Source organism: Pollicipes pollicipes, unplaced genomic scaffold (assembly GCF_011947565.3).
Source record: "Pollicipes pollicipes isolate AB1234 unplaced genomic scaffold, Ppol_2.1 Scaffold_4740;HRSCAF=5597_pilon_pilon_pilon, whole genome shotgun sequence".
NCBI lineage: Eukaryota > Metazoa > Arthropoda > Thecostraca > Pollicipedomorpha > Pollicipedidae > Pollicipes > Pollicipes pollicipes.
The window spans coordinates 11,360,936-11,381,794 of NW_023596545.1; the positions used below are offsets into that span (position 1 = coordinate 11,360,936).

The window sequence follows — 20,859 nt, forward strand, 5'->3', positions numbered from 1 at the left end:
GCTTGAGGGTTCACACGCACCACAGGCACATTTAATTAGTACAGAGGCCGCTCCGGCCCCGCCGGCGGCTCGACCAAGTCCGCCGCCGCTCCTGCGGAGCCGGGGAGCAGTGACATCATGCCGCACGTCTGTCGTGAACGACGCACCATCTCCTCTCGCTCTGCGTGCCTCATGAGCCCGCTCTTGGAGGCGGGAGAGGTCTAGCGTCATGACATGTTGGAGGCGGGAGAGGTCTAGCCTCATGAGATGTTGGAGGCGGGAGAGGTCTAACCTCATGAGGTGTTGGAGGCAGTGAGGTCCAGCCTCATGAGATGTTGGAGGCGGGAGAGGTCTAGCCTCATGAGGTGTTGGAGGCAGTGAGGTCCTGCCTCATGAGATGTTGGAGGCGGGAGAGGTCTAGCCTCATGAAGTGTTGGAGGCGGGATAGGTCCAGCCTCATGAGGTGTTGAAGGCAGTGAGGTCCAGCCTCATGAGGTGTTGGAGGGGGGGAAGGGGGAGTCTAGCCTCATGAGGTCATTGCGCAGTATCGGTGCCATTTTTGCAGCCGTTGCGTGACGTGCAGCGACAACCGTGCTGAGTAAAATGTTGCAGTTTTGCAATGCATGTTTACCAGCGGCCAGTACTGCACAGGCATTAGGGTAATGCATCAACTATGTAAGTGAAAAACATGATATTGCATCATTTAAATTAGCGCACCAAACAGATTTACACAGATCTAAGCATTTTAGCGATAGAAACATGCTACGTTTGTTCAACCGGCGAATGGCTATTATAAACGGTGGCCGTATGCACTCGTGATCCAAGTTTGATAGCTACCAAACCGAATGCCACAAATGAACTACCTAAATAATACTGAAGCAGCCTCCAATAAAACGACCATCCACAGCCTGCCTAATCACAACTACCGCGCCATCTGCCCTCCTGCCTGCCGCCCGTTATCTGGCCTTCTACAGGTGCGTCGTTCTCCACCCTAATCGCCCTGTTTCCCGGTTCCCGCAGCACAAGCTGACCAGTCGGCCTGCCCGTCTCCATGGAGCGAGGGAGGGGGGGGGGGGGGGGGCGGAGCTCGGATCGCTGCCCCGTCAGCAGCCCGCGGCACCGACCGGCAAATCACAATTAATGGTGTCGCGTGCCGCACCCACCCAGGGAGTGGCCTAGCTTCACCTGACGCGCGCCTGTTGATTAATAATGCCTTCGCCGCGCCATTAACTGACCCTGGCTCGGCGGCCCCGGAAGGGCCTCAACGCGGCAGGTATCACGGTTCTTTCATTTTATTTTACTTTTTGGCGACGACACGGCCCGTCGCTCCGACGGTAGAGGGCAGCGTACCGAACTAGCGGCCGGACAAGGCGCCCGACACCCGCACGTCACCTGCCCCTGGCGGAGTCCGAGCTCCAGCAACACGCCCAGCGGCCTCGCCGTCCTGTCCCGCGCAGCCAAAACAACATCTGGCTCCTTAGCTCTTGCCCCGATCCTCCGGGAATTAAACAAGAAGAGAAAACAACTAAACCATCTTCAACGCTCGCACTCTCTCATTCTCAGCGAGCAGGACCGCAGCGCTTATTTCCCCTTTTTATTTTTTTGTTTTCCTTCTCCGCCCCGCCCGGCCGTCTGCAATGGACAGCGGCGGAAGCTGAGCACCGCCAGCGAACAGCCGGCTGTGGAGACGCTTACACCGCTGCACAAGGTATTCCAGAACAGGGAGGCCTTCCGTCGGCGGCGCTGAGCTGCCGGCAGCCTGGACGTGCCATTGAGGATGGGGCACGCTCGCACATGCTGTCCGACTCACATGCGTCTGTGTACAACACATCCGCTCAGAATGCGCCGCCGCGAGACGCGGCCTGACCCCGGCCACGTGACAGGACATGACATCACATGACATGACATGACAAGTCGATGACCCCTGCTGATGGCCGGCCTGGCCAGTTTGACCCGCGGACGGCGCACGACCGACGGCCGAGGGCGGACGCTGGGCGCTGGGTACTGACGGAGGAAGGATCCACCGCACTATGCTGTCTGCGGACAGCCGAGGGCGGACGCTGGGCGCTGGGGACGGACGGAGGAACTGTCCACCGCATGATGCTGCCGCCTGCGGACGGCCGAGAGCAGACGGAGGAAGGGTCCACCGCATTATGCTGTCTGTGGCTCAACATACACCAGCTGCATGACGCTGTCTGCCTCCGAGTCAATTTCCAATGCAAGTATTGGTCGGACAGTTTTCAGATTGCTTGGCGATTTTGCACATTTGCCTTTGTCGTGTTCCTGTTGTCACGTTCTTATCTGCTCTGGTTGCCCATATCTTGCACTGCTTCTTACAAACGTCTCCCCCGACCCCATGGGTAAGTTCCAAAAACGGGCTTGCGTTTGCACAAAATGATGTGCGCACGAAGACGCGGGTAGGATGCAAACATCAACCCACCCGTTTGCCAATATCGTTATGCGTTCTTTCTTCCCTCTCAATCAGTTGGCCTGATTTCACTGCAGCGCTGAGTCCATGAGATCTAAGCCCGTTTCAACCAGTGTCCTTACATTTCTGTCAAGTCAGGTTTTAATTTCTAATGAAATAGGGAACACTTTATCTATTTCCCAGTTGCGATGCTGGAGGAACTTTACGCATGGTTGAACAGCTTGTGAGCAAATGATCACATACAGCAAAGTTTTAAATAATTGGACTACTTGTTGCTGAAAACTGCATGAGGCTGCAGTCAGTGGTCGCAAAGATATTACCGTCTAGAAAGTGCCGGATCAGGGCGGGACAGGCGGCTCAAGACAGACATTGTCTCATAGTCTAAGTACCCCACCCATAACGTCCGGACAACGCATCACAAGTTAAGCCCACCATCTACGCCAAACGGGTCAGCGCCGACCGTTAAAACCAGACCAGCGCACGCCTCCGCTCTCGTCCGGTTAATAAACACTGCGTTTGCCAACTTCCACCGTCCTTATTTGTGATGCGATAATGATATGCGCTCTATTCCGGGGCGGCGGAACTGGCCAAATGTTTTAACCCCAGTCTTTGTGTTGTTCTTGTGGTGTTGACTTATGGAAAAGAAAAAACAATGGTCGCAACTGAATTTTGGAAGGCATAGTTTGTCAGCAGCCGTATGACAAATAAACCTCGCACACTTACACCGTTATTCAAGCTGAAAGCAAAAATCAGCACAACAAAATTGCTTCTCAAGCCTTCCATTGTTTCTGATTTTTGGCTTTTTTGTTTGTTTGTTGTTGCTTTTTTCTTTTTATTTTTTGCTTCAATGTAACTCAAGTTTCACACCGACACAGGGAGGACAACCACCATGCAAACCAAGGCAAGCCCTAAATGTGACAGTATGATACGCCTATGCTCCTAACAAGAGCGGCCAGCCAGCGTACTGCCTGGCGTCGGCCGACGGCGTGCAGCACCCACCTCAGGTCATTTTTGCAGCCGACCAGGACCACCGGCGTGTCGGGGCAGAAGCGTCGGATCTCTGGGTACCAGATCTGACGACAGTTGCGCAGCGACTTCTGGCTGCCCACCGAGAAGCAGATGAGCACCACGTCCGACCTGCAACCAACCCGCAGCGGTCACCCTGCAGCGGTCACCCTGCAGCGGTTAGCCCGCAGCGGTCAGCCGCAGCGGTCCGACCGCAGCGGTCACCCTGCAGCGGTCACCCCGCAGCGGTCAGACCGCAGCGGTAACCCTGCAGCGGTCACCCTGCAGCGGTCACCCTGCAGCGGTCACCCTGCAGCGGTTAGCCCGCAGCGGTCAGACCGCAGCGGTCACCCCGCAGCGGTCAGACCGCAGCGGTCAGACTGCAGCGGTCACCCTGCAGCGGTCACCCTGCAGCGGTTAGCCCGCAGCGGTCAGACCACAGCCTCCCAGCAGGTCGCTGACCAGATAGCCCAGCGTCACGGCCCGTGCAGCGCTGGAGCTATGCAAGAGCATCGCCTCTTGACTCAGCTGCGACCACATCGGCAGCCATTCATATGGTGTCATCCTCCCCCTACACACGGCACCACAGACTCTCACGCCCAGCACTGGCCATCTCCACCGCACCTACGTCTCCCCCACGTCCCCTGCCAATAGCGACAGCAGATGGCCTTCCTGAACCGGGGCCAAACCCGTGGCTCTAGCGCGCGCACCGCAGGCTCAGGTCATCATGGCCCGGACACCTGTTTTGCTCCCAAAACTCAAGCCTTCAGCCCGCTATATTTGTGCTCGCACGCAGCTGCCAATATTAGATATAAACAGTCGGACATTTCGCGGCCTGCTAGTGGCCACACATTCCTTCGGCGACGCCTGCCCTTTCACCATCGCAGGCGAGCTTACTTGAGGTAGGCGTATTTGCGGTATTTGTCGTGGTCTCCGAAGGTATCCCAGAGGCGCAGCGAGACATTTACGCCGTCCACGGTCGTCCAGGAGCGCTCCAGAACCTGCCAGCGGTCACGCGGTATCAACCGGAGCACTCTCAGCAGGCCGTCAGCAGACTGTCAGCAGGCCGTCAGCAGACTGTCAGCAGGCCGTCAGCAGGCTGTCAGCAGGCTGTCAGTAGGCCATCAGCAGGCTGTCAGCAGGCTGCCAGCAGGCTGTCAGCAGGCTGTCAGCAGACTGTCAGCAGGCCGTCAGCAGGCCGTCAGCAGACTGTCAGCAGGCCGTCAGCAGACTGTCAGCAGGCCGTCAGCAGGCTGTCAGCAGGCCGTCAGTAGGCCATCAGCAGGCCGTCGGCAGACTGTCAGCAGGCCGTCAGCAGGCTGTCAGCAGGTCGTCAGCAGACTGTCAGCAGGCCGACAGCAGACTGTCAGCAGGCCGTCAGCAGGTTGTCAGCAGGCCGTCAGCAAGCCATCAGCATACCGCAACACTCAGCGTCACGGCCCGTCAGCAAAATCAGCAAAAGGTCTGCCGACGATGAGGACGGATAAACACGTCACTGTGTAACCAAACAAGGGGTATCTGTCAACCAGTACAAACTCCCGCTGCCTAAACAGCTTGCTCAACGCGCGCCGGCTACTACGATGGCTCCCACTCATACGTGAAGAACGCGAGCAAATATAGACGCCAAGCGATTTCCGCATACAGCTTTCGACAAGTTGGGCACACCCGCCTTTTGAATTGTATTGAAGGATGTGGAGAGTACCAAAAGCTTATAACCACAGTTTGCGACTGGATGTGGATCAGACCTGACTGCAGCCCGCCTGTGAGACGCGAGCACGTATTTGTGATGTGAAGTAACTGCGGAATAAGTCATGAGCGCTCTGACCACGCAGCGGCAGATCAGCACAGCGGCGCTCACTCGACTCGTGGCAGGCACGAACACGCTCCCGGGTCCTCGCACAAACTCGGGGAATGCAACACGGAGATCACCTGCAGCATGCTAATCGAAATAAACACTTTCACAAAAAGCATAATAAAGCTTGGCGCCCTGGAGTGCAGCCAAGGGTGAGATCGCCACCCTAGGTCCGTCTTTTTTATGACCGTAGATGGCTCCTGATCAAAAGTAAAACATCAGATGTGATTGCTTCTCACACAGCCCTGACCAACTCCGTTATGAAGATCCTGGTGACTTCCCTGCTAGCGTTGAAGCCGTTCTTACCATCACGAAAACGTGCATCGACGCTGTGCACGAGGGCCGATTCTTGCCTGGCGTGCGGGAACCACACAATGCAGGACATCTGCTGTCTTACCGAGGTTGGAGGGCGGCCGACTCCCTGCCCTCCGCTCCTCTAGGAGGACACAGTCACGCCCATTTTCGTGGCATCCGTAAAATTAAGCCACTAGGAATAACTTACGACAAATGCTCAGTCCGTCATGGCCTTGACATGGTTCCAGAAAATCCATGCCATTATCTAACGTTACCCCGCGAGAAGTTCTCATATAATGCATGTAAGCCCACTGATATTTTACAGTAAACTTCGTCTCACCTGGGACGCATCTATCCTCATGAAATGAGTATCCGCGCGGGAAGTCGCTGCAATATTTTGCTCCATCCTGACGTGTGATGACATCGATTAACTTATGGCCATACAATACGGTGTTTTGCACCTCATGACTGATGCCTATTGCTCGGAATCACGAAAAGCATGATCGATTCCTCAGTTTCTCTGTCGCAGAAGCAAAACATCTCTTTCAAGACCACTCGCAGCTACGCACCAAATAACCCACACCATTCCGTGGGCACAAGTCTCAAAACGCCTAAACTAGAGAAAAGGGGGTTGTTGTTGAAATTGCGCAAAATTGTCTTTGCTCCTTCCCAAATAGTTAGACAAGAGAATCACATGCCCCGGTATCCCAGCCCGTAGCTGAAGAAGGCAGCGTCAGAAAACGTGCCAAGCCACCTCGATTCGCCCGACGCCGCATTTCCCACGAAATGGCGGGTTCCGTCACGTCTACGTCCCAAAGCAGCGGACGCGTCAAGGAGAGCTCAGCCTAATTGCTCCTGCTTCATCAAATTCCAAATCGATGCTATTTCTGTACGGCCAACGAGCTGACAGCGGTGATTAGCAAGGATTTAGCTAACAATGGTGGATTAGTGAACTAGCATTTTTCAAATGGCGCATTAGCCGATTTGTGCGTCCTAGGTCGTCGCTTCCAGGTCCAGTAAGCTCAAACGAGATTGACCCTGGGATCAGTGTCCGAAGTGCCCTAAGACTCCCACACGCATGAAGTTTCAACCTCAATTCCGTTACCGATACTGTAAATTTTGCGTGGTAAAAATAGAGCAATTAAGTTAAACCATCAGATACGGAGCGGCGAAAATGCGGTTATTTTTAACGTGCATCTAAGCCGGCCGACATTGGACGCGCAGTAGTTCCGGTTTAACTATTAGCAACTTTGTTCTTAAACAGGCATGCAGCCTTAAACTACAGCAGCTGTGAATGAAAGTGGGTCATTTGCGCAGGCAGTGTGTTTTCTCACCGGAGTTTAGGAGACAGCACAAATAAGTGGCGTCAACAGTAGCATACCGATTAAATAATTGTTCGGACTATCGTTCTCCCCTGATATGTAATTATACAAACGGCTTACGGCCAGTCAGTTTTCCGACCGTTGTCAGGCGTTACTGGATCCTAAGAAAACGTAATGTCGTTTAACTTTCAGCTATGCACGGGTCACAACCAGAATATTCTACATGGAGTTATTGGGATTCGAACCGGGGTTTTCCACACGAGCCCTGCGTTCAGCCATTGGGTTAACAGGGAGTGAATTCCACATAACATTACCTTATCAACGCCATAGGATACCAGCTCACAGTTCGTGTGCATGGCACCAAAAAGGAATATTTGGGGCTAAGGCGCATGAGTCGCGTCGCTTTTTGCCGTCCGAAATCCATAGGGTCCAAGCAGCGCACGAAGCCAGCATATAATCCCAGAGCTTCTGAGGGGCAGTTACAAATGGCCCTTATGGGGAACTAGCCGACAACTTAATCTTCGTTAGAAAGACATCTCCCGCCCAATTTTCATCAAGCAGACACACATGACGACGAGTTCCTCGCATGGAGGACACGTTGCACACTAATCGCATGGATTCCGTGCGCCAAGGACGCGCTCTCGGTGGATCCCAACTGAGGCACCCGGCCCAGCGAGATGGCGCGCGCGTTTCACGACGCCCGCTCGCGTCAAGGGGGCGGATGCGGCGCGCAAGCGGCTTTTATTGGATCGCCACTGCAGCCAATTTCCTTGAGAAATGCATCACTCCAACTCGCATTCGATTCGCTACAACACGCCCAAAAGCTTGCCGGACGCGGACCGACTGTGATAGGTCCGGCTCATCCGGTCGATGCCCGTCCTCCAGCAGATTGAGCCCACCCCGCACCGTGACAGGTCGGTAATGGACAGACGGGAAGCTCGATCGAACTCGACGAATTGCTGCCACTTCAAAAGCAACGGCTCTATGCAGCGGCGCCCATCCGCACCATGCATTCATTTCGTGCAAATCAGATAGGTATGAGTTTGAACCGGCGCTGCCGGTCGTCCCGCCGGGTGCGCACCTGGCTGTGTGCATTAGATGTAGTATTCGGTACGTCCACATCTGTGGGTTGTATCCCTTGATTGTACGTCCATCCACTCGGCAACAGGTCAACTTTATACTTACGTCACATTGCAACGGCTAAAGATTTTCTCGTTTCGGGAGGGTCTCGATGAAATGCCACCTTATCACAAGACCATGGGTGTGCAAAGCCTAAATCTGTGGCTCGCCTTTTTAAACCCATATCGACAGCATCCTCACGATCTGAGCACCTGCCCCAATGGCGGCTTAGCAACGTGTTTACATGAATCACGTCGGGTTGGCGAGCTCTTACCGGGCTGATCGCCGCTCTCGGTCTGTACAACAGTCAACGGGCTGCAGTGAGTGGCGGGCACGACTGACCGGCGCGTCGGGCGGGCCGCTGACGGCGCCCACTGCCGGCGCCCGCCGCCGGCCCCGCTCGAGCGGCTACACCCGGACGCGATTTGTGCCGATTTATTGGACGGGGGCCCGGCTGGCGGCGTCGCGACTATTCTGGGCGCGGCCGCTGAGATGGTGGCGGCCGGGTCGCGCCGATCGCCACCTCCCCCCCCCCCCCTCCCCCTCCCCCTCCCACACTCCAACTTCCCCGGCAGCGGCCGCTGGGACGGCGGCGGCCCAGGACGTGCCGATCGCACTCTCCCCCTCCCCACCCTCCGACCTCCGACCTCCGACCTCCGACCTCCGGCCTCCGACCTCCGACGTCCAACCTCCGACCTCCCGCGACCTCGGCTGCTGAGGCGGTGGCGCCCGGGACGTGCCGATCGCTCCCCCCCCCTCCGACCTCCCCCAGCCCTGGGCCGGCCTCGGTCAGTGTCAGTGGCCCGATGGCACCCTTTCCGGGCGACTCCGCACCGCCGGACCGCCTGGGGGGACGGTGCTTGTCGGCACTCGCTGAGCCGGGACAGCACGCACCGCTCGTGACTTCCGCAGGCGTGGAGCGAGTACCGCGCCGCGCGCCACGAACTCGAGTGGCGACTGCGACGACTGGAACGGGTCAGACGCTGTCGGGGAGCGGGACGCGGTGAGCGTAGGCTGCGGGACGGCCGAGCTGAGGCGCCGACAGATAACGCTCTAGCAAGCTAACGATCCGGTGATTGAACTTACTCTAGCGCCGTGACGACGCCGTCACGGCCTTTTCACGGATTAAGGCTTGGCGACGGCCCAGGGTGTCTTCCGCGTGACTACCTCGAGAGGCGTTAATGGCTGTCAGCAGTGGGAGGCTCAGCAGGCTTTCGCATCAGCATATCGCCAGGGATGTGTGCTGTTAGACCCATGACCCAAGGAGAAGCCTGGCAGAGCCTTATCACACCCAGTCCAAACCGGATCAAAACTTCTGATAGGCTTAATTTTTGACAGAGCTCGGCCCAATGATTCACTGCATGCACTTTTCCCTTTCATAATTCTGGGGAGGCCGACAAGCTGCCCAGGCTTGGACGGTCGGTGAGTCAGCATCGGCTGATGGGATGTCGCGGGGCCGAGGTGTCGTCAGCCAAGCGACGCGACAGACGGCAACCGGAGGGGGGGGGGGGGTAATAGGACACAAGCGAGCAAGCGACAGACGCCAACCAAAGGGAGGGGGCTACAGAGGCCAGGCATTCGGAGTGATTCGTGCTAGCCATGTTCTCCTGTAATCATCACGAGTTGAGCGCTGGCTTGAACGCATGGTCATGTGATATGTTTGCAAAAGACAAAAATATAGTATTGTGCTATCTAGCGGTGAAGTCAAAGCTAATATTTAAGGGTTGTTCGTTTCGTAGTATTTGAAAGATTTTGGACGCTTTGATCGCTGGTTGTCATGAAATTAGATGTTTGGACATTGCAAGTTTAGCTTGTATGAACTCCGCCAATGGCATGACATTCGGCACATTTTGTACGATATGAACGCTGGTTGGTGCACGGATGATACGTGCGCTGGACGCTGCGATCTTGGACGCTTTCATAGCTCCCCGCGCACCGCGGGAACTCCGTGGTACCTGGCGTGAAGCGAAGCCCAAAATGAACAATGTTAAATCTAGGGAGATATGACCCAATGACACCACGTGAATAAGGGGTGAGCCCCTCGCGTGACCCCGGTAATGATCACGGGGAAAGGCACTTTGTGACTTAAGTCGCAACACGAAATATCTAAGGATATCCGCGCGCAGCCCCCACAGGGACTGAGCTTTCCAGAGCTCCTGCGCGGATCTTTCAGCGAGTGACCACATTCCACAATGCGGAAGTTCGGAGTATCTCAGCATGCACAGTTGCCATACTTGGCAAGCCACTTGGCGGCAACCATGTTACACATAAAAACTATTCGTTTCGATCAAAAATCTGTCGCTTGTCACACTCCCAAAATGACGTTATAAAGCTGGGTTTCCGGCGCTGTCACTGCGTTCAGCCGAGTCCCATCGGTGTGCACCCAGGCAGGCCGGCGGAGACGAACCGTCCCGCCGACCGTCACACACATTCCAATGCGAGCGCGCTGTCCAGCCCCTCAGGCACGGGGCGTGGCGACCCCCGCCGTCGATAAGGGTGCGGGCTTGGTCAGCGCGGGAGGAGCGTCGCCCGCCGAGCCCCACCATCAGGCGGCGCCCACCGCCCCGAGCCCTACCATCAGGCGGCGCCCACCGCCCGAGTCCCACCATCAGGCGGCGCCCACCGCCCCGAGCCCTACCATCAGGCGGCGCCCACCGCCCGAGTCCCACCATCAGGCGGCGCCCACCGCCCGAGTCCCACCATCAGGCGGCGCCCACCGCCCCGAGCCCTACCATCAGGCAGCGCCCACCGCCCGAGTCCCACCATCAAGCGGCGCCCACCGCCGCCAGTTACTCACACAGCGGACCGCGCGGTGACGCTTTCGTCTCCGGATGTGTTTTCGCGCCGCGGCAAAAACAAACGGCACCGCCGCGGGCCGCCGCCGCCTTGTTTGCTGCCCGGGGACGGTGGGCCGCTCCAGTCAAGACATTCAAAGCTGACGCAACAGGCACGCCCCGGCTCGTGACCGCAGTGTGTATAGCAGTGCTTGCATTTGCGGACATTGTTTACGGAGCGCCCGTATCTTATCGTGTCGCCAAAGCGACGCGTAGACCGCTCACATATTTGCACGGAGGGCGATCATAGTCGGTGGCGACGTCACGCCGGTCAGGCAGTGGCAGTGCGGGACGGTAACGAGCGTCGCTGGGGGACCAAACCGGTCCCATTGACAGGCGACTCACCGACCCTCCCGCGCCTCGCTGAGCGTCACACCCATGCCGATCCGGTACGACACATCCGTGTCGTAGAGATGGTGACGCTACGTTTTGAACTGGACACGCCGACTGGCGAGGTGAGCGGGCACCAACAACATGGCCTGAGGTGAATATGGGCCTGCTGGTTGCCTCGCCGTGTAGCATCGTGTGTGTCTCCAAGACACCACTCCCCGTCTAGAGCGACGTCCGCATCTGAATTCTGAACCGCGCAGAATTCGCAAATTGTCATCAGCGGCTGCGGTCGATGCGGGACAGTTTAACATCGGTTCAGATGGGAGCCACGGCCGGCCAACGTATCGCCACAGTCGCACTGCGGAGAGGGACGGCGCCGCTCTACCTGTGCGGAGAACGGTGCCCACAGCGAGGCGAGACGTAGATCCTGGGGCAGCACCAGCTCACCGCTCGTGATCCGGACGAACATCGCCGGGCAAGGATGACCGTGCTCACCGATGGATCCGTGACAGTGAGTACGCTCTTATCTGGCCCGACACGACCTGCCACTGCGAGAGCACCGTCCACACAGTCAGCCCCACCCGACGCACCTGTCCCCCTGGGCTTGTGTACCGGCCGGCTCACGGCAGACCCAGCGCGTGCCTTGCTCAGTGCCCAGCCAGTATTGCTTGGTGCCGATACATACCGGTCGGTGGTGCGGTGCACAGCACGCTGGCGACCGCTGCAACGCCACGCACAAAAGCGGTGCGGTGTACAAAAGTGGTGGTGGTGCGGTGCTCACCACACTGGTTTCCGATGCGTATTGCGGACATTCACTTGCTCTCATCACGCACTACGGCGTTCTCTTGACATGGACTTTCACATGCTCTAGGTACGTACCTCCCGCATTTCTGGTGCGTGCCTCCCCGTGCTCCCCACGCCCGTCCCTGTGACATCATCCCGTGGCGCCCTGTGTTTCCGACACGCATGCAGCTTCCGGTGCTCCCGCCACTCACCTCTTTGTGGATGCGGTACGTGTCCACGGCCCACACGGTCGGCACGTGCATGGTGAGCCCGGTACTCCCGCCACTCACCCCTTTGTGGATGCGGTACGTGTCCACGGCCCACACGGTCGGGACGTGCATGGTGAGCCTGGTACCAACGCCACTCACCTCTTTGTGGATGCGGTACGTGTCTACGGCCCACACGGTCGGCACGTGCATGGTGAGCCCGGTACTCCCGCCACTCACCTCTTTGTGGATGCGGTACGTGTCCACGGCCCACACGGTCGGCACGTGCATGGTGAGCCCGGTACTCCCGCCACTCACCTCTTTGTGGATGCGGTACGTGTCCACAGCCCACACGGTCGGGACGTGCATGGTGAGAAGCTCGGACAGCGACACCTGCTTGTTGTAGACGCGCGCGCAGATGAGGCGCGTCTTGCCAACAGCCGTGTCGCCCACCAGCACACACTTGACGGTCTCCTCGTGCGGCAGGTCATACTCCATCCTTCATACCTCGCGTGGCCGGCGCGCCACTCCGGTCCTGCCGGAGAGGAGGAATCAGGTCGTTAGGTCAGGTCAGGTCATACTCCATCCTTCATACCTCGCGTGGCCGACGCGTCACGCTGGTCCTGCCGGAGAGGAGGGATCAGGTCATCAGGTCAGGTCAAGTCATACTCGATCCTTCTTACCTCGCGTGGCCGGCGCGTCACTCTGGTCCTGCCGAAGAGGATGGATCAGGTCAGGCAGACTAGCTCATGTCAGGTCAGGCTAGGTCATATCCAATCCCTCATGCTTTGCGTGGCCGACCCGCTGGTTTGGTCCTGCCGGCAAGATAGGTGTCAGATCACGTTAGACCACGTCAGGTCAGATCAGGTCAGGCCCGGTCGTGCTTCATACTTCACACTTCCTGCAAACGGTGCGCAGCCATAGCTCTGATGCGAGGCACAGGTCAAGTCAGGTCGGGTAACAGGTCGCGTGATACATACTAAGCCATTTCCTGTATTAACCAGCCAGTGTGTCAGCCCCGACGGGCTAGTTTTTATAGCACTTCCGAAGGCATTGATTTGCCTAAAAAGGACAGGGACCGAGAAAAGTAACCGCGTTCCTGCCAAGAAACAAAAAAAAAATAAAATAGAAATGTATCCGGTGTAACCGACAAGCTCCTTATGCGTAGAAACCAAACGGACGGTCAGCCGGCACCAAGCCTGCTACACATGACGTGGCTTCCTTGGCCATAGAGCCCTAATACAGCTCCCTATGCGGAGAAGCCAAACGGACGGTCAGCCGGCACCAAGTCTGCCGCTCATGACGTGCATTCCTTGCCATAGAGCCCTAATACAGCTCTGCAGCCCCATACTTCGCGCGGATTTTCCTAGAGTAGGCGAACGGACTCCATCAGCTGGCCAAATGCGTTGAGAGGGGGTTGAACCCACAAAAAGATCTGCTAACTTTATGTTTTCTGGAACAGGATGTGAATTTTGATTGCAAGAGCAATTTTGGTCCATATCAAAGTTGAAACATCTGACAAATTGTGACATCGGCATTTCGTCTTCGGCAATAACGCCGTGAGCCAAAGCACTGCCATTATGGAGGCATGCCATCTGCTAAATGTGGGGCGCGAGGCATGTTGAGACGTCCTTGCTATCTGTGTTATGAATATGTGTGTATCTGTCAGTGTCTGCGTCCGTGTACACATATGAGATCGCTTTAAGTTGGACAGGAGGTGTTCTTGGTATTTCGACATGAAAGGGAAAGCTTAACAGTTTGCTACTTTTCTCGGTTTTTTATTACACTAATATATGCCTCCATGGCGCAGAAGGTCGCAAAACTATTTCGCTAAATGGGCATGCACGTTCTTCAATAAGATGCCAAGCACTCTGGCGCAGTCACCAAAATACAGAAGACGGGCCTCTGGAGCCGAGCTACTCGCCATCTGCATGCTGCTCTTCGTCACAAGCCTCGCTGGGACTATGCTTCATCAATACTTGTCGCCGCTACAGCTACGCCTTGGACGGAACAACCTCTGAGTGCTTTGCGGAGGAAACGTATTTTAGTAATGTGATCGGTGACCCCTTAAACTTCCACAAACACGATGCAACATCTGTCAGAGTAACCGAAAGACGTTGGCTGTTGTCAATACATTTATGGCACACACGGCCGAGAAATCCGGCTGACGATTTGCAGCATGTTCGCCCCTCCTAGAATACGGGAGCGTTATTTGGGATCCTTGCTTTTGTTAGACCGAAAGGTGCTGTGCGAACTTTTTGTTCTGGTGATGATCACCGTTCAAAATATTGATACACAGCCAACGTTTTCTCGATGGCGTCGTAAAAGCAGCACCTCCTGGTAAACTGCAGGCCAATTATTAACGGTTTGAGAAGCTCCATCTCATAATGCAGGAAAATCAGGAGGATACTGACTATGTTGCTTATATTAAAGCAAAGGTGAGGCCAGAAAAAACAAACATAATGCCAAAACCGGTGAGTCAAAAAATACTCCGAGCGTTTCAGACCACTGAGTTCACCAGTCACCATCAGCGCAGGCGCCGTCACATGACCCTAATGTACTAGGCCATGACCGGCAAAATTCGAATCCCCCACCTCAGCTCTTCCGAGTTGGCGGACAGCGCACGAGCATGGGCCATGCCATCAGAATCCCCGAGGTGGGAGCCGACTCGCTAGCAAAGCTTTAGCGAAAGAGCTTTCGGCGACTGGAATGGCCTACCATAATAAGCATTCGATGCTCAGACTATCGAGGGATTCAAAAACGCTCGGGGTTGTCACTGGAAGGACCAATTTAACGTTCTCATACTACTGTTGGCGACTCACACAATGCGCAGTGACTTCTCTAGGTGACTTCCGGGTCGCTGGTAGCAGGAATAAGCCATCAATCTGTACAAAAATAAAATATAACGTCTGCTGCCCACGTGAGGGTGAATCTCACTGTCCAAAGATCCAGAGTTTCCACCCCCAGCTAGTCTGCAATGCCCGATAAATTCATGATGTATTATTCTCACACAACCTGTAACTGGACCCTCGTGAAGGCGCACCGAATTTGCGGGACAACATGGTTTCAGATCTGCCACAGGGTCCACCAGAAATCGGCACGTTGATACAAACGGGGTGTACGGGCGACTGCGGGCATGGGCCCCACAACCGAAGCCAAATGGTCACGTACCACCGCGCATTGAGACTAAACAAGCCCGCAGGGCAGCGGGACGCGAGGTCTAGCTCTGCACCACACGGCATCGGCCAGCACAGACCTAAGCAAGCCCGCAGGGCAGCGGGACGCGAGGCCTAGCTCTGCACCACACGGCATCGGCCAGTACAGACCTAAACAAGCCCGCAGGGCAGCGGGACGCGAGGCCTAGCTCCGCACCACTCGGCATTGGCCAGCACAGACCTAAACAAGCCCTCAGGGCAGCGGGACGCGAGGTCTAACTCTGCACCACACGGCATCGGTCAGCACAGACCTAAACAAGCCCTCAGGGCAGCCGGATGCGGGTCTAGCTCTGCACCACACGGCATCGCTCAGCACGGACCGACAGGGAGGAGGAGGTTGGTCTCCCTGCGGGGGCACTCAGTGCTCGTTTGTTGTGTCCAGGCTACCCTGGCACGGGCGCGGACCGCCCGACAGCGCCATGCAGTCTCCGGCCGACGCATGCCGCTGGCTGCGACTGCAGAGACTTGACCTGGTCTGAATTTGGTCTAGTATGATCTCGTCTGGTCCGTTTGAGTTTGTATGAGCCGCGAGTGTGTACCGTCCAGCCCGGCCTGACCTCCAGGACCGGCACAGGTCACCCGCGAGGGGCAGCACGGCCTGACCTGCACAGCACAAGCACAGCACAGCACTGAAGAAGCACAGCACAAGTGCCGCCACTGATCGAAATGCATAGACACGCAGGGAACTGGCTGCCTGCAGGGGGGGGGGGGGGGGGGAAGTCCCATGCGTGACATTCTCGATACACGCACCAATATCATCAATGAGCAACATGACAAATACGATCAATTGTCAACCAATGGCTAATAATCTGTAATCAATGACCAGGTCCACTGCTCCTCGCGAATGCACTGATTACATCGTGCAGCCATCACCGCGGCTGGGGCCTCTGGCTGAGAGCATCAGCAGGCCCCGGCCGGCCGTAGGCGGAGCGCACCAGCCGCGCTGTGTCCTACGGTAACCAGACTATCTCTCGGAGAGCGACGGAGGGACGCTGCAGAGCCGGCCCCAGGTGGAGCGCACCAGCCGCGCTGTGCCCTACGGTAATCAGACTACCTCTCGGAGAGCGATGGAGCGACGCCGCAGAGCCGGCCGCAGGCGGAGCCGACCAGCCGCGCTGTGCCCTACGGTAATCAGACTACCTCTCGGAGAGCGACGGAGCGACGCTGCAGAGCCGGCCGGTCCCGGCATCACGGCCGCGTCGACCCGCGGCGCAGACCATTAGCCGCTCGCGAGGGCTGGAGCCCCGTCACGACACGCCGTCCGTCACACACGTAAATATCATCCAGACGTACGCTGCCGTCAGAAGTGGCGCCGGATATTTGTGATCCTAAGAAGATGACTGAAACGAGAGTGCATGGGGTGCTGTTGCAAGCCTTAAACTGGTGTGGCCTCAGATTACAGCCACCGAGAGAGACAGCAATCAAGATTAAAGATAAGCGAGGTAGCTGAGCCACCGGTGACGCCAGTCTGAGAGGCATCTATTTACCACCCAACAACTTGGTGTTGTGTTCAGATAATGTGTTTCAAGCTCCAAGAACACCCAACTTATATGCGTGAGGGGAACATTTGATCAATAGCCGGCAATTCAAGACACCGCGCTTCTATACATTCCAGCCATGTTTGGCGTTACACAAATCCCAATGTTGCCTCGTTCGGAAGGGAAGAGCCTCACAGATACATTATGTGATGCTCGCATTCTTCACGGTAACACCACTATCAATCAACTACAAATTGGCGAGGGTTTAAAACCTGATATGAATTCTAAAGTTATCGCAGAGTGATGCCACAGACGTGGTTCCTGGAGGAAGGCTCACTGCCTGGACGCGAACAATATTCACCGCGCATGCGGTTGTCTCTCGTGTCCTCCTGTCCAGCAGAGACATCAATACGCTGACAAAGGCACGAGTATCGCTGTAGTATCCGGGGCATACGTCACTGTGCTATGGCTTTTGAGCGATGCCTTATTGCCTCAGATCAAGGCAAGGCACTGAGTAGATCATGCTGAAGGTATTGGGCAGACCATCCCAAAGGCATTGATTAGACCATGCTGAAGGCAATGGGCAGACCATCCCGAGGGCATCGAGCAGACCATCGCGAAGGCATTGGGCAGACCATCTGTAAGGCATTGGGCAGGCCATCCGGAAGACATTGGGCAGACCATCCGGAAGGCATTGGGCAGACCATCCGGAGGGCATTAGGCGGACCATCCGGAAGGCATTAGGCAGACCATCAGCGTTCCTGTCCGCGCGTCACGTCTGGCGTTTATCGCATTACGTCACCCGGGGTCAAGCGCACCATCTCTAGTGAATTACAGCACAGCATGGCAATGATCGCCATGATGACGCCATTGCACTGGCGAATTCGGGCGTGACCCGTCCGCGGAGCGTGACTCAGACGGAGCCCATGCAGGTGCGAGGAGGCTCGCGTCTTCCCGGGACCTGAAGCATACGCCTCTCTCAATTACAGACGCCAGACGGCATGATAATGGAATGATTTGCAGATCCCAATCAAAGCGTTTCATTTTTTCAAATGAGAACAAGGGTTTGGGTGGCCACACGTCTACAATTACATCACAAGTGGCACGTGTAACGCTGCGCTCCTGCTAGTTTAATGCCGTGAAATGGTCCACATTGATTTGCTGCACCACGAGTACGACCAGATTTTTCATACGGAACCACGTGCTCCAGCTGCTGCTGCTAGGTCAACTGACAAGAGGCCAGCATAGCCCGCTGTGCGAGGGCAGGCCTGACCCAGGCCACCAGACCGCGACACTAACGCCATGCGAGAGAAGAGAGTGCTGCGGAGACATGCGATGCCGACAGCGCGGTCACCCCCTCCCAGGCGGCCGTAGCAGCTGATTTTAAGGTCAGGTGTTTGAAACAGTGCCGCTGACCACAGGTGCAGGTCCGCCCACAGCTGCTGAATCGACACTTGCGTGGTGGAACGCCGCATTATGACTTGAGTGAGGGGTGGCGAAGTTATCGGCATACTCCGCGTGCAGTGGGAGTCGACTCCAGAATCTGTTACATTCTGGATTAGTGACGGTCGGAATCAGTTTAATCGAAAATGTTGTAGAGCTGGAGTCAGTTTAAGTTAACCAACTTGGCTGCAACCATTGCTGAACAAAATCGAACAAATACGTACGTGACAGCAGAAACTGTTAAGCTGGCAGCTGTTTTATGCACTTTCCGGATATGTATCCAAAAAGATGTTAACGCGGGTTTTTGTGTCTCATAGAACGCTCGAGTACTTAATTGCTGTCGCCAACGTCAATTCCGTCGAAATCTTTTCTGGAATCGAGCTGCATTTCCCTAGGTCGGAATCGCATTCAAATCTGGTTAGATAAAAAAGCGAATCAAAATTGGACCGTGCTACCCCAGTCAGAGTTGGAATCAACCTAATGCGCTGGAATCAGGATTCGAATTAACTCTGCTCGGGTGGAATCGGGCACAAACCTGTTCCCTTCACGGCTGACACAACTTCTTGGCCACTCAGATTTAGGAGAGTGCAATGGATAGTTAATCGATCGCGGTCATACAAGGCACGGCTAGATGGTACGGACTGCGCAAATTATATCAGCCTATCTGATGATGATCTAGGCTTTGTGCGTGTTTAAATACGGATGATCTTTGGGAACGCACTTTGCATCATACATCAGGCATAGATGAAACGTGAGAGATGCCTTCAAAATGTTTGGGCTACCACGCTATGCATGTTTACAATAATTTCAGCGACCCACAACTTCCCAATGAAATAAAACAACTAAACCTCACTTGTCCTTCAATATGGCCATTCAACTCCCCATTCTCCACTCCCTAATAAGAGCCTACCACGCCTGCCTGCCAGCAATGAAGATGGGTGATCCACGTACCGGTCTGCGCGGTCGGTCCCGTTCCCTGCCAACACGAACAGCCTGGCAGCCGTGCCCCAGCCCTGATGGCCCACCCGTCCGGACGCGCACCAGCCCGCTAATGCACTGCCACGATCAGGGGTCACTCTGGCACCGCTCAGACCGCCTGGCCCAGCCCGGCGCCACCAGAACCGCCCAGCGCCACTGGCGGGATCACGACCTCGCTCGTGTCAGGCAAAGGGCCCTGGGCGGTTCCCGTGCTCCCCAGACGGTCTCGGTGTTCCCCGGAAGGTCTCAGTGTTTCCCGGATGGTCTCGGTGTTCCCCGTACGGTCTCAGTGTTCCTCGGGCGGTGTCGGTGTTCCTCGGGCGGTTTCCGTGTTCCCCGGGCGGTATCGGTGTTCCCCGGACTGTCTCAGTGTTGCCCGGGCGGTCTCGGCGTTCTCCAGAAGGTCTCGGTGTTTCTCGGGCGGTCTCGGTGTTCCCCGGACGGCATCGGTGTTCCCGGGGCGGCCTCGGCGATCTCCAGAACGTCTCGCCGTTCCTCGGACGGTCTCAGTATTCCCCGGACGGTCCGTTCATCTGCAGCGGTCCCCGTGTTCCGGGCGATGCAGGGGTCGCCCGGACGGCCCCTGTGACCCAGGCGGTCTCAGTGTTCCCCGGATAGCCTCTGTGCTCCGGCCGGTCGGCGTCCCCGGGTGATGCAGGTGCTCCGCGGGGGTGTGGCCGACCGCCTGTGATCGGCTAATGCACCAGGCGGGCGCCCCGCGCGCTGGCAGCGGGGCCGCCGCCACCAGAATGGCCCGTAATGCCCGCGCTCCTGGACCCTTGCGGACTCCCACAAGGGAGGCTGGGGTAATGCTCTAGTTGATCAGCTTATACGAAGCTGTAATGCACACCTTATGCAGTGAAGCCTGGAGTCAAATGTTGTCGCAAAATGAAGCATGTGTATATGCATGCGTTATGCGTACAATACATCCTCTGGATAAGCTGTTACCACTCCGGCACCGGCGCCACCATAGATGCATGGATACCGACTTAGAATTGGCAAGGTTCGGTCACCATCTGCACTCTTCCGGCGTCCCACGTCTTCAGTAAAGCTCGGCATTTCCTCCTGCCGGCTTAGTTCAAGCACCGCAAGCCCACCCCAAAGGGTTTAGTGGTGCTGATTGACCAACGGTCGCGGTGCTGCGGTGAGAAATCCTGCTGCCCTCTTTCAAACCTCTGATGCTCGTATAAGTAAAAAGATGTTACAGTGGGTGATGAGGTTTCGACGAGCAATGACAGATGACGAGCAATGATACCTCTTTACTCCAATCCGCTTGCAGCACAGATTGAATTGCCGTTTTCTGCATCACATCACTTCCCCATTGCACAATATCAGCACGATATCGGGATGTCTACATCCGCGGACGAATATTACGCTAGCAGATGAACATTAAGCGCGGACATCTGGTCAAACACAGACAATTTCAAATCCAATGTCAATGAGCGCATGTTCCACATGCACTCATCAACTCAGACCTGTTTTTATGCCTTGTAGTTAAATCCAAGTCATCGCGAAAGAGTCCTTTCACTGTCTCGCATTAGTCGGTCCACGATTTGACCCCCGCCAGTGGAGGAATCCTGACAGGAACACCAA

At 56.2% G+C, this 20,859-nt stretch overlaps 1 protein-coding gene across 3 annotated transcripts in view; it reads right to left on the reverse strand.

Annotated features, from left to right (window-relative positions):
• RhoBTB (Rho-related BTB domain containing) overlaps window positions 1–20,859 on the reverse strand; it is an 83,436-nt gene that overhangs the window by 34,843 nt on the left and 27,734 nt on the right. For 2 of the 3 annotated variants that reach the window (XM_037221849.1, XM_037221847.1), the window contains exons 2-4: window positions 12,471–12,687; window positions 4,310–4,413; window positions 3,407–3,544 (exon numbers count right to left, since the gene is read on the reverse strand). In XM_037221849.1, the coding sequence (XP_037077744.1) occupies window positions 3,407–3,544; window positions 4,310–4,413; window positions 12,471–12,650 (422 nt within the window). In that variant the 5' untranslated portion in view covers window positions 12,651–12,687. Of the gene's footprint in view, window positions 1–3,406; window positions 3,545–4,309; window positions 4,414–12,470; window positions 12,688–12,835; window positions 12,858–20,859 lie in introns of those variants that run through there. The other variant, XM_037221848.1, reaches the window with a different exon arrangement.